Here is a 12203-nt window from a genome sequence, read left to right as displayed (position 1 = left end):
CTTCAGAGAATGGAGGGGGGCGGTGGCGACAGGAGAAGGGTGTGGGCAGCAGCATCAGAGCGAGAGGCTGCTGGAAGAGCCGGTGGTGTGAGCAGTGAAGGGCGGATTTCAGTGGGAAATCTGGAAGGACAGTGCGGAATAAGGCCGACCTGAAGGGCACTTTGGGGCCTTGGAGCTCACGGGATGTCTTCAAAGGATAGAGAGTCAGTAGGGGTGGAGCTCTGGTCAGGGAGGACTCTGGGAAGGGGAGGTGGCTCAGTGTGAAGGGTTGGGCAGGAAGGAGCAGTGTCCACATGCCCAGGTCCCTGCAGCCCTTCCCAACCCTCTCTGAACCTCAGGGCCACCTAGGAGAGGGTCAGAAACCCAAGCCCCAGGCCCCAGCCTCAGATGCTGACTTGGACAGCTGGGGTGAGCCCAGGTGGCATCTGGGCCTGGGTTTCTGGTTTAGGGAAAGAGGGTGTGGAATGGGAGGGCTCCCGTTTAGCTGGTCAGGAGCACCATCCCCCAGAACCCTGGGGAGGCTGCGGCCTCTCACTGCTGCTGGCTGCTGGTGGCCTATTGGTTGGCTCTGCAGGCAGCTTGGGACCGGCTGAGGCTGGCACGGTGGCCCTGCAGCAGGGCACGGGGCACACTGCCCCAAAATCAAAACTGCAAAGTAGATGAAGCTGTTACTTATCAGTAAGTGGCCAGGATATGGGCTGGCAAGGTGGGTGGAGTCCCAAGAATTGAAAACAGCCTTTGCCCTAATGCCAGCCAGATCAGGGCCCCATCTGGCTCTCGTGTCTCTGAGCTTCTGCCTTGAGGGCAATGATGTGGTACCCCTCCCCTGTGACTTCTGTCTCCCCACTTCTCCCACACTGACTGGAGGCTTGGGCAGGGCAGGCACCTGTGCTGGTTCCGCCCGCGGCTGGGTCCCCGGGGCCCAGGCCAGGGCAGGGCAATAACACACTGGCAGCTGGCCGTGCAGTTCCCTGCAGCAGGAAGCAGTGGGGAGAGCCTGCAGGAGGGTGGAGAGAGACTTGAAGTGGCACTGGCTGGCCACTTGCCCAATGTGGGAAGGGTCTGCCCTGTTACCCAGCCTGTGTGCCAGAGGAGGGTAGTGGCTGCCAGGCCATGGGCAGGGTCACTTGCTGGCCAGGGGCTCTTCTCCAGCGGAGATCCCCTGAAGCTCTCACCTACTTGCTCAGCCTGGTCTGTGCGTGTGCACTATCCTAGAATGTTGTCTGGCTTTCCACTGCTCCAGGGCTCTCCCTGTTTTGCAGGGTTGTCCCTTCACAGGAACATCTGTCAGAAGAGGCTTCAAGTCTAGTGCCCAAGTAGAGGCACAGCTATTCCATATGCTGGACGCAAAGGGTGGGAGGGTGTCCCAGGGCTGAAGGTCATTCCTGCCAATTTGTAATCCTCTGGGTCCCGTGTGCACTCCAGATTAATTTACAAGCTCCGGGAGCGTCAGAGCCTTGCTCAGACTACACCTCAGTTAGTGGTGAGTGAACCAGAACCCGGCTCCACTGTCCCTGTCACAGCAACACGAAGCCTCTCTGAATTCGGAGTCAGGAAGCTCGGTGAAGGCCCAGCGTGCGGTGACTTTGTGAGACCTGAGGGTCTCTAACCCGCAGACCCCGCAAAGCCCCCGCTCCCCCACCCCCCCAGGCGGTGGACCCAGCTGCCCATCTACCAAGGTAAACTCCGCACTTCCTTGGGGACCAACCGGCCCCCGCTCGTGCCGGGCTCCGGGCCTGCACCTCTAACGGATCCGGGGTGCTGGGGACCCACCCCCCCCATCCAGCCCAAGCCCCGAGGCGGCCGCGCCCAACCCTACTCCACTCGGAAGAAAACAAGAGCGATTCAAAGGTTTAAACAATTTATTGTGCCCAATTTATTGTGTCCCAAAAAAGGCGACGAGAAAAAGCTGCGCCGCGCGGCCCCGCGCCCCGCGCGATTGCTCGGCGCGCGCCCGTTGGCAGGGAGGGCGGAGGCGGGAAGGGCTGCGCGGCCATCCTCGTCCTCGCGCGCAGGCGCGGCGCGGCCTTCGGTGCCCGGTAACCAAGGCGACAGCCGTTGCCAAGGGCGAGAGCCAATAGGGGCACCGCCAGGGCCGTTTCAAAAATCTAAAGCAAACAAAAAAACGCTCCCACGCGGGGGATGGGCAGGTCGGCGCGGGGCCGGGTCCCCGTAAGTCGGAGCGCGCACGGCGGCCCGGGCCGGTGCCCCGCGCAAAACCTACGTGCACTCGGGGTGGAAAAGTGGGCGCCGGGGCCCCGCGTTCACTTGCGGCCCTTGGGCACTTTGGGCACGCTGGGCTTGGCCGCCTTCTTCACCTTCTTGCCGCCCGCGGCTGCCGCCTTCTTGGCCTTGCTGCCTTTGTCCTTCTTGGAGGCGGCACCCTTCTTGTGCGAGCGCTTCTCGGGCTGCGGGCCCTTGGCGGGCTTCTTGTCCGCGCGCCGCGCAGCGGCCGCGCTCGGGGCCGCCTTCTTGGCCTTGTGCGCAGCAGGCGCCGGGGCGGAGGCGGGCGCCGGGGCTCCGCGCCGCTCCCCGCCGCCCTCCAGCTTCTTGCGGTTGAGCTTGAAGGAGCCGTTGGCGCCCGTGCCCTTCACCTGCAGCAGCGTATCGTTCTGCACCAGCGCCTTGATGGAGTACTTGAGGTAGGTGCGCCCGTTTTGTTGGTCGAACCATGCCACCTTCTTGGCCTCCGCGTAGATCTTGGCCAGCGACGAGCCGTTGCGCTCGCCCAGGCGGCGGATGGTCTCCACCACGAGCTGGCTGTATTTTCCGGGCTGATTCTTCTTCTTGCTGTTCTTCCTTTTTTTGGAGGGGGACAGCGAAGCCGAGCCGCTGGCCTTAGCCGCCTTCTTGGCCGCCCCTTCGGCGGTCGTCAGCGGCAGGGCCTCCTCCAGCTCCACAGACATGGTGGCGAGCGGGTTGGTGGCGGGCGGGGCGCGGAAGCCCGGGGGCCGCGCCGGGAAGAGGAAGGCGAGGGGCCGCGGGGGCGCCGGGGGGCTGGGGGCGCGCGGCGGCTCCAGGCGGGAGCGGCCGCGGCCGTGCCTGGGGCCGGGCGGCAGGGCTGGGGTGGGGGCCGGGCCGGCCGGAGCGGGGGTCCCGAGCCGGGGCCGGCGCGGGGGCGGCCGGAGCGCAGGAGTCCGGCGCGAGGCAGTCAGAGCGGGGATCGTCTCGAAGCGGGTTTAGCCGGCCTCGCGAGCGTCGCTGCCGCCTCCGCCAGAGCTTGCTGGGCGTGCGCGCTGAGCTTTGGCGAGGAGGGCGCCCCGCTCCACTTTTATGGCTCTACGGCGGACCACGTTGAGAACAACAACAGCCTGGTCCGGGGCCAGCGCCAACTTGTGCTTCTTGGAGCCCCTTCCCCGGCCGCTGGCTTCCCAGACCGCGCCTCCCCGGCGCCGCCGCGCTCGCCGCCGTGCGCCCCGGACAGGGCCCGAGCTTGCGGCACGGCGGAGAGGCGGCCCGCGCCCAGGGAGGGCTCGGCAGAGGGGAACGGAGGGACGCACCCTAGGCTGCGGTAGCGCGAGAGGAGGGGGGCACCCCGTTTAGGGCCGAATAGCGTGGGCCCCCGGGGAGGCCCCGCGGCCCGGAGCTCGGCGGTCGTCAGCCAAGAGTGGTCCACGGGTCCCCAAGCCCAGACCGCGTCCGGGGGGGCCCGGGCCTGCCCGCTGGACGCGCTTTAATTTGTCCGAACTAACACAGGGCACGCCCTCACGCGGTCGGCTGGGGCAGTGTGGAGGGAGCCGGGACGTCTTCGAGGGGGGTCTCCGCCAGAGTGCAAGGGGAGAGCGGATGCTGGCGCCCTCCCCTGCGCGCCCGGGGTCTCCTTAGGCCTCGGGGGCCTGGGCAGGACGCGGGAGGCGGCGGAGAGGACCGCAGGTGCTTCTCTGGGGACATTTCCTAGCCGCCGCCCCCCGCCCCCGCCCCCGCCCCCGCCCCCGCCGCAGATGCTACAAGGGCCCCATTTTATGGTGGGTGAGCAGCCTCCACCATTCCCCCCAAAGCCAAATGGTGGCTCCGGCGGGAGAGAGGGGGAGGCCGCGGACCCCGGACGGTTTCCCGGAGAGGATGGGGGAGGGGAGTTGCTTCTCGTTCCGGGCCACACCCCTCCCCCTCCCATGTGGGGAGCGCAGTTGAGAGCGGGGGCTCCCTCCCCGGGTACCAGGCGGAGGCTTGTGCAAATCTGGTGGCCTTGCCGCTGTGTCCAGTATTGGGGGTGCGGAGGAGGCGCTGGACCATCTTTCTCGAAGCCAAAGGAGCCCCCACTTGGGGAGCTGAGGCCACGGGGAGACGCTCCGGGAGGAGGGAGGATCCCTTTGGGGTGAGTGATTTAGGCCCGGATCCTACGGCCACGGCAGGATAAACAGTTCCCTGAGGCCCGAGCATGAAAAGCAGAGGGGGTGGGACGGGGCGGGGGTTGGACTTGAGCTCCAGGGGTGAGGAGAGCTTCAGGCCGTGAGAGCCAAAAAAGCGGGGCGCGTTTCGGGCCTTCTGACCCAGCAGGCCCCCTGAGCGGTCTGTGCTTCCCCCGTCGCAGCGCTTGTCCGGCCCCCATTTGCTTTCCGACAAGCTGGGGAATAAGCCCCAGGGAAGAAGGAAATTGAGGCTGGTGGGGTGTTTGCGGGGGTCAGGGGCTTGAGCCACAAAAGGGGGCAGAGAGTACAGCCCGTAGGAGAGGGAGGATGGATCTCAGCCCGGGCTCCTGCTGAGAAGGCCAAGCTCCTCTCCCAGAGAGGAGGGCCGCTTAGCGAGCCCAGCCCAGGTGATGAAACACCATCCGAAGTTCCTAACTGGGGGAGGGGAGGAGCGGGGGGGGGGGGGCGGGGACACACGGGTCTGTGAGAGCTGAGCCCTGGGAGGAATGGGGAGCAGTGGCAAGGAGCTTGCAGATACCGCATGGCTTGAGCAAAGACCTCGGGTTCCGAAGATGCAGGGTGAGAAGCAGCGAGGTGTAGACCCCGTGCCCCCGAGGGGTCTGCCTGGGAGCAGAAGCCCTGGGAGTGCGCAGAGGGTGGGTGTGCTGGGGGTGGGCGTGGTGGCCCTCCCGGGAGGACCCGGGCACACTGAGGTGGAGTGGGGCAGGGGCGCCCACGAGAGCTGGCCCAAGGCACCCGGCTGACTGCCAAGAGGGGCTCCAGCTTGGGTCTCTGAAAGGTCAAAGGGAGAGCGGAGGGTGATACCCCCGAAGGACCCCTGACCGAAACCTGCCCAGCCGTCGCCGTGGAGGGGGGCAGGTCGCTGGAAATGCGAATTTGGAGCTGGTTGCAGTAGCAGGCGGGGTGAGGGCTGTCTCCCCGGGTCATCGGAAGGGAAGGAAGGACGTGGGGCTGGCCGGAGAGGGAGGCTGCCCATTGGAGACAGAGGAAGACCGGTCAGAGAGGAAGGGAGGGCCAGGCGTGGCTGGTGTCCTGGAAGCCGAGGAGGAGAGAGTTTCAAGAAGGGCTGGTCTGTCCAGTGCAGCTCCCTCAGGAAGCTGGTTGATCCTCAGAGCCGGCTTCTGAGACCCTCTGCCTGGACCCTGCCTGTTTCGTCTGGTGTTTTACTAAAACCTAAATTAGTTCCAGGATTTAAAAATCAGGCGATTTCAGTAAAAATGCAGTCCACATTTCAGATTTCCCTTTAAAAGATCGGAAGATTTGACCGGGGTGGGTTGGGGGGAGTGGGCAGAGGGTGCGGGGCCTGAGTAACAACAGTTCAGTGAGGGGTGCTGGGAGGCTCTCTTGCCGTAACTGGAGGAGAGAAGGAATCAAAGCAGAGAATGGACACACGCAGGCAGGGCAGTGTGGCCCAGACCACAGGGAGGACACAGCAGACAAGGCTCAAGAGTCCACACTGGCCCTGGTGGGCTCCTTGGCCTGCACAGAGGGGGTTGCTGCCTGGGGCCCAGGGCTCAGGGAGACTAATTCTAGGCTTTGGGAGTGGGCAGGGAGGTGATTTCCTGCCAGTGACCTCATTATACAAGTGAGGACACTGAGGCCTGGGTGGCAGTTAGTAGCTTTATCCAGTTCTCCAGGACTCTAGGCCTTAAGGGATGCCTCTTGAACCAAACGCTCCTGGGTAGCCCCCTGCCATCCTTCTAAGGACATCACAGGTGGGGAAGGCCTCACGTGGCCAATGGGAAAATGCCAAAATACGGGAAAAGGAGCACCTGGAATTGGCCAGGGCCTGGCGGAGAGGACCACCCCTTCCCCAGGGCCGGGGGTGCATATTCTGGGCGGGTCCACTCTCCCTAGGCAGGCTTCTCCAGTCCTGGGGCTCCAAACACCACCCATACATTGGTGACGCCCATTTCTGTCTCTCTCCCGACTTAACAGGCGGCCACGAACTGCCTGCGGCCTCCCCTGGGACGTCTAAAAAGTGTCTCCTCTGTGTCATCGTTGAAACAAAAACTCCCCATTTTCTCTTGCAATCCTGCTCCTCCCCAGGCTTGCAGAAAGCATGGGCCCCTCCTCATCTCTTCTTCCCTCTCCCCTGTCCCCCAACCCATAGGTGCCTGCGTGCACTTCTCCCCCAGCTGCCGCGCTTGCCGCCCTCCCTCTCCGGCCTTTTTGTTCCTCCCACGCACCAGGGGCTCCCACCTTGGGGCCTCCGCACCTGCTGTGTGGCTAGCTCCTTTCACCCAGAACCCATTCAGTGCAGCCTCCAGGCCAGCCGGGCCAAGACGCCTCTCTGGGATTCCTGTCTCGTTACTCTGCTTTATTTTCTTAATAGCACTTACGATCATCTGACCCTGTTTTGCCCATTTCTGGGGGGGCTCCGAGAGCGTAGCTGGGTCTGCCTTGCTCCTTGCCGGCCCCCAGCCCCGGGCACACCCTGCTTGGCGAGGCAGCAGCAGGAAGGTGGACTCTGGGAGTCAGGAGCTCCCCTCCCCCAAACTCCCTGTGTGACCCACCTGCCCGGGTCCCGGGCGGGCTCAGTGTTGCCATCTGTATAAGGGGTACACGCACAAAAGGGCAAACAGAGGCACCTCCACCTCGGAGTGTTTCTGACAGCCTGGGCAGGAGTCCCGGGCAGGGAGGCCCAGAGGGCTGTGGGGTCTCCAGCCTGCTGTAGGAAAGGCCCAGTCGGCTCTGGCCGGGCTGCTGGGGTAACAGTTAAGAGGCCAAAGGGTCTGTCTCCCCAGAAGGTGCTTTAAACTGAGAGGTTGGCTCCAGCCTTAGCCTGGGCTGGGCCCAGTTTGGGGTTTAAAATGTAAATAAGAGGCATTAAGTGCTTTTCAGTATTTAAGGGGAGACAAAGGGGAATTCACCAGACGAGACTGTGGGGAGGTTGCCTTTAAGATGCAAATGTGTATTGTGAAGCCCTGAATGGGGATGTGGTGAGGGCCTCTGGCCCCTCACCCCCAGGGCCAGCGGCGGGGCGGGGGCGGGACCGCCAGGCAGGAGGCTGAGATCAAAGGAGCGGATGAGTTGATGCTGATGCTTAGAGGAGGTGGAACGGGGGACTGAGCTGCCACCGCGTCCTGTCCTGTCCTGTCCCCGGGGGCCCCGGCTGCCCACCACCTCTGCTTCCCCGCAGGGTCCCCCGCTGCAGACGCCCCCGAGGTGCTGCTGTCCTTAACGTGCAGTTTGTCAAGAAGGGACTTAGGTGCTACTCAGTGTGGAAGGAGCCAGACCCCGGCGGAACCTGTCACCGCCTAGCGCTGTGTGTCAGGGTCACAGTGAGGAAGGCCCCCCTCCGGGGGACTGAGGAACGTGGGTTTCGAGTAAGGACCCCAACCTAGAGACGGGCCTGCAGCGCTGATCAGAGGCGCGGCGTGGAGACTGGAGCCCGTACCCTGGGGCGTGAACAGTGGCTCGGCTCCAGGAGGGGTCCCACCACCTCCCTCTGCCGCTCCTGCCCGAGCTGGGGACCTTCTCCAGGACTTTTACTTTTCTCTCCTTTCATTTCTTTAAGTGCTGGGTAGTTTTTTCTTGGTGAAGTTATTTGTGGTATAAAACCCAACGGGAGTATAAGGATGAGAAGTGAAAGCAAAGCTCCCGCCCTTGCCCCCAGCTCGCGAGCTGTGCGCGCACAGGGCTGCGTGTCGCTGGCTCTGGACACCAGGTCCGCGTCCAGGTGGCCTGTCCTGAATGGCTGCAGCGCCAGCCGTCTGGTCGTGTCCTCCTGCGGGGCAGGCGGGGCTGTTACTAAGGTGTTTCCGTGACTGTCCTTTGTTCACGAGCCCAGAACTAGCCGCCAGATTCACTGTTACAAATCGAGTTAAGCCTTGCTGCCCCCCGACCGTGCAGCCCTCCGAGCGCCCCCTCCTCCCCGCACCCGCGTCCCCCGTGAGCGCCCATCCCGGCTTCTGTGACTCCCCCCAGCCTGGCCTGTGTGTGTCCCCACCTCCCCACCCCACTTCAGGCACCGCCATCCCCCCAGCCCACGTGACCTGGCCGCCTCCTCAGGGCTTCCCGACACCCCGTCTCTTCTGGGCCGTGGCCACCAGCCTTTGGGGGCGTGAAGGGACGTGGCATCCTGCCCCCCTCACAGCCTGGCTCTGCCCTCCCCACCTTCCCCTGCCCTTCTTCCTTTCGGCCTCGGCCCAGCCCAGCCTCCCCAGGGGCCTCCCCTGCGGGGGTCTCTGCCTGGCAGGGCCAGGCCTGGGGGGAGCAGTGGAGTTGGGGGGCGTTTGGGCCCTTGTTTCAAGGACAGGGGAGCCGGCGACTCTCCTGGCCCAGGAGACGCGGGCTCCCGGCCCCCCTGTCTGCGGGGCAGGGGTTTCCTGGAACCCAGGCTGCCCGGTCCAGTGCCCCCGGGGAGGGAGCCGGCCCAGTGGGCGAGGCCAGACTTGTCTTCCAGCCTTGGGCTGTGGTAGAGCTTGACATCTCTTCTCCAGAAGGCCCGGGGTTTGAGGCCCGAGGAGCCCGGGCGGGTTTGCGATAGAGAGACTATTTGGGGAGGGGCCCCAGCGACCAGGACAAAACCCGACAAAGAAACCGTCTTCCACCGTCGCCCTGTGGGGCAGAGGCGCCGACAAGGGAATCATGGCTTTATCTCCTTTCTTACAAGCAGCCTCAGCTATGGAGACACTCCTGCGGGGGCCGGGGCGGGGGGACCCGCAAAGCCCTAAAGGGGGCGAGAGCAGCCTGGACCCAGGCGCCGGGCATCCACCCATCCTGTGCGGCCGGGGCTGCGTTTCTGCCTGCGGCGGAAAACCGGGACCCAGGAGAGACTGGGTAAGGTCCCCAGTGACCCCTGGCCAGGAAGAGATGGCAGAGCATTTGCTGTTTACCTCATTTCAAGGCGGCCCCCCCACCCCACTTTCTAGCACTTGGTCTTACACCACCTATCGCTTTCTCATGCCTGCCACCCCCCAGGAGAGCAGGGACCTGGTCAACCCATGCTGCACGAGGCCTGGCACGTAGTAGGTCCTCAATAAATATTCGTTGAATGAATGAGATGGGAGTCAAACCCTGGCGGGCTTCCCGTCCCAGTGCGAGTCTGCGCGGTCCCAGGGCCGAGCCGAGAGCCCGCGGGGCCTGCGAGGCTCGCAGACGCTCATGTCAGTGTGACTGGCGATCCCGACATTCTCTCCTGGTCAAGAACAATTCACAGCTGCCCTGAGAGGCTGGGACTCTGCTCCCTAACTGCCGTTGTCCGGGCGGGCTGCCACCCCCCAGCCCGGGCCCCCGCCCTCCCCGCTCAGGACCCTCCAGGACTCCCCGACTGGCCTGCAGCACTTGGGCCTGCTGACCTCTTCGACTTTATGTCCTGGCGCCCCTGCCCTCCCCGCGGCCTCCCTCCGGGAGCCCACTTCCCACCCCTGGTTTGATTTCCATCAGCTCCTTCAGTCCTGTCATCCTGATTCCTTTTCTCATAAGTTTTCTGTAGCTAAAGTATCTTTTATTTTAGCATCTGTCCCCCACCCCCAAGACCTTGTCTGTCTTGTGTAGCATTGAATGATGAGAATCTAGAAAGGAATCTAGCTCCAAACTCAGGAGTTAGGTCCGTCAGGACTCAGAATTATATTTGTGAAAGGGGGAAACAAAAGCCACCAGACCAACACCTAGTCTAGAGCTTGACATAAACGGCTCTCCAAAAATGAGTTCCCTTACTTGATTTCCCTCTAATCCGATATTAATTCTTGAACGCTTTGGGACCGTCGATGTGGGAAGGACCCTTAGACCCTGTCTTGTCGTCCTGTCTGCCCTGTCCCCATCTTACGTGAAGAAGCTGAGGTCCAGAGAAGAGGCAGGGCTCACACAGTGCCACTGGATTGCGCTCCAACCCTGATTCCCAGCGCAGCGCTCTTGCCCTTCCCGACCCTTCATCTGTCCAGTGAGCCAGGGGCGGGGGAGGGACAGCAAGGCCAAGGCTAGGTCCCAGGATGAGGACAGGTGTTTGCCAAGCTCCAGCCTTGTCTGGGTGCAGAATCTTTCCATCCGGGCCAGGCCCCGGAGCCAGGGAACAGCAGAAGGGCAGCCGGAGGAGGCCCAAGCACTCTCAGGCATCTCAGCTCACTCTGGACCTGCCTGTTAGGCACCATCTGCCCCAGAAGATTGAGAAAGCCTCAGAGTGGATCTCCCTGTTGCCAGATCTTCACAGAGGCCAAGGTTTTCTCAAAGCCCCCATTGGACCCCATCAGATCCTGCCCACCCCTCAAACACGCGGGCGGCTTTCCATCACACTTAAAATAAAATACAAACGTCTCTCCATGGCCTTATGCGGCCTGCCTTCCTGTCCCCGCCCTGGACAGCCGGCCCACCCCACGCGGTGTCTTTGTGCTGCTGTCCCCTCCTCCTTGGACTCTCAGGCCCTATTCCTTGTTGCCAGTCAGGTGAATAACACCTCAGGGGAGGCTTCCCTAAACACCCCGTCTGAAGTAGGGCCACCCACCCCCATCTTTCACCATCACTTTGACAAGTTTTTCTTTAAAGCACTTATCACTACTTGAGCTTTTGCATTTATAGCCTAGTCTCTCCTCCCCACCTGGAGTCAGCTTGTCTGGTGTGTGGGTCACCGAATTCTCTGTACTTAGCATATGGTAGATGCTCAGTAAACATTTGTTTGAATAAGTGAATGAGAAAGGGCCCTCACAGGGAGTACAGAGATTCGGCCTGTTTTTTCTGCCCAAGGTATTAACCTGCGCGTCCAGAGAGCCTGGGGGTTAGGGCCAAGACAGCACCTTCCCCTGCCCTCCCCCCTACCCTAGGCCTTCGACGAGTGAGCAGTTTGCTCCAGTGGAGGAACTAGCATTTCAGACGGGAGAGCTTGGGGCAGCTTTCTGTGTGGGGAGCGGGGACAGTTCTCGGGAAGGACAGTCTTCACCCCTAGGGTGAGCAACGACCACGGCCGGGTCAATCTGGGGTCAATCGCTGTGGAGGGGACTGAACGGAAAAGGTCCCCGGGATGCTCGGAAAGGAAGCTCGTCTCTGCGCCAGGGGGAGCGGGAGCAGGCGCCCAGCCTCTGCGTTTTCGGCTGCCCAAGTCCCCTCCGGGCTTCAGAGGCGCGCCGCGTGGTCTCACCCGCATCCCCGGCCCTTCCGCGCCCGCCTCCCTCCCGCCCCGCCGGTGCGGCTGGACGGCCGGGCGGGTAACTGCGCTCAACTGCGCTCGGCCCGCGGCGGGCGTTGGGCGCGCGCCCCGCCCCGTCTCCATGGAGACCGCGCGCCCGCCTCCCAACAGCCCACCGGCTGCGCGGCTCCGGGGACCAGACGCGCGGATCCTAAAGCTTGGAGACGCATGTCAACACGCGGACCCCCAGACCCCCTTCTCGACAGGCCCAGGGAGGGGCGGGGGAGTCCTCTCGTTTAACAAAGGGTCGATGCTGGGACAGGTTTGGGAAAAGGAATTGAGCCAAAGCCTGGAGAGCTTGGACCCTTGGGTGCTGTTGCTGGTCCAGGACCTGCACTGGAGCTTTCCTGCCACAGGTCCTCCTGAGGCCTTGCTAAGGTTCCCCTGGGGTCGCGCCGAGGCCAGACCCCAGGACTTCGTCCCCTGGGCACAGATCCCTCTGGTCACTCCCTGCGGGGCTGCACTGGAGGAGGCTCTGAGATGAGGGTCTGTGAAGGACGCTGCAAGGCTCCCCCCGACGCCGCCGGGCAGCCACGAGGGAAGGCGTCCCGCTGTGGGGACCGCTTGCCCCCACAGATCCCAGGCAGGCTATGGCAGAAGCTCTGCAAAGCTGACCTCGGTCTTTGACCTCTGCCTGGTAGGCTCAGAGAACAGCCTAGGCCACATCTACGCCTGCCAAGGAGACCAACTGCTGGTTTCCTCCCAAGACC

At 63.4% G+C, this 12203-nt stretch overlaps 1 protein-coding gene and 1 long non-coding RNA gene across 2 annotated transcripts in view; one reads left to right on the top strand and one right to left on the bottom strand.

Moving 5' to 3' along the window:
- Positions 1-1844: 1844 nt before the first annotated feature.
- Positions 1845-3254, bottom strand: LOC130709096 (histone H1.10). The gene has a single exon (XM_057555327.1). The coding sequence runs from the start codon at positions 2904-2906 to the stop codon at positions 2265-2267; it is 642 nt and encodes a 213-aa protein (XP_057411310.1). The 5' UTR covers positions 2907-3254; the 3' UTR covers positions 1845-2264.
- Positions 3255-4852: 1598 nt separating this feature from the next.
- LOC130709097 (uncharacterized) overlaps positions 4853-12203 on the top strand; it is a 29600-nt gene continuing 22249 nt past the window's right edge. The window contains exon 1 of the long non-coding RNA XR_009009574.1: positions 4853-4928. This is a non-coding gene — a long non-coding RNA (uncharacterized LOC130709097). The remainder of the gene's footprint in view (positions 4929-12203) is intronic.

The sequence above is a fragment of the Balaenoptera acutorostrata genome, chromosome 10, assembly GCF_949987535.1.
Source record: "Balaenoptera acutorostrata chromosome 10, mBalAcu1.1, whole genome shotgun sequence".
NCBI lineage: Eukaryota > Metazoa > Chordata > Mammalia > Artiodactyla > Balaenopteridae > Balaenoptera > Balaenoptera acutorostrata.
The sequence above is the reverse complement of the archived record's forward strand: the minus strand, read 5'-3'. Positions and strand labels throughout refer to the sequence as shown.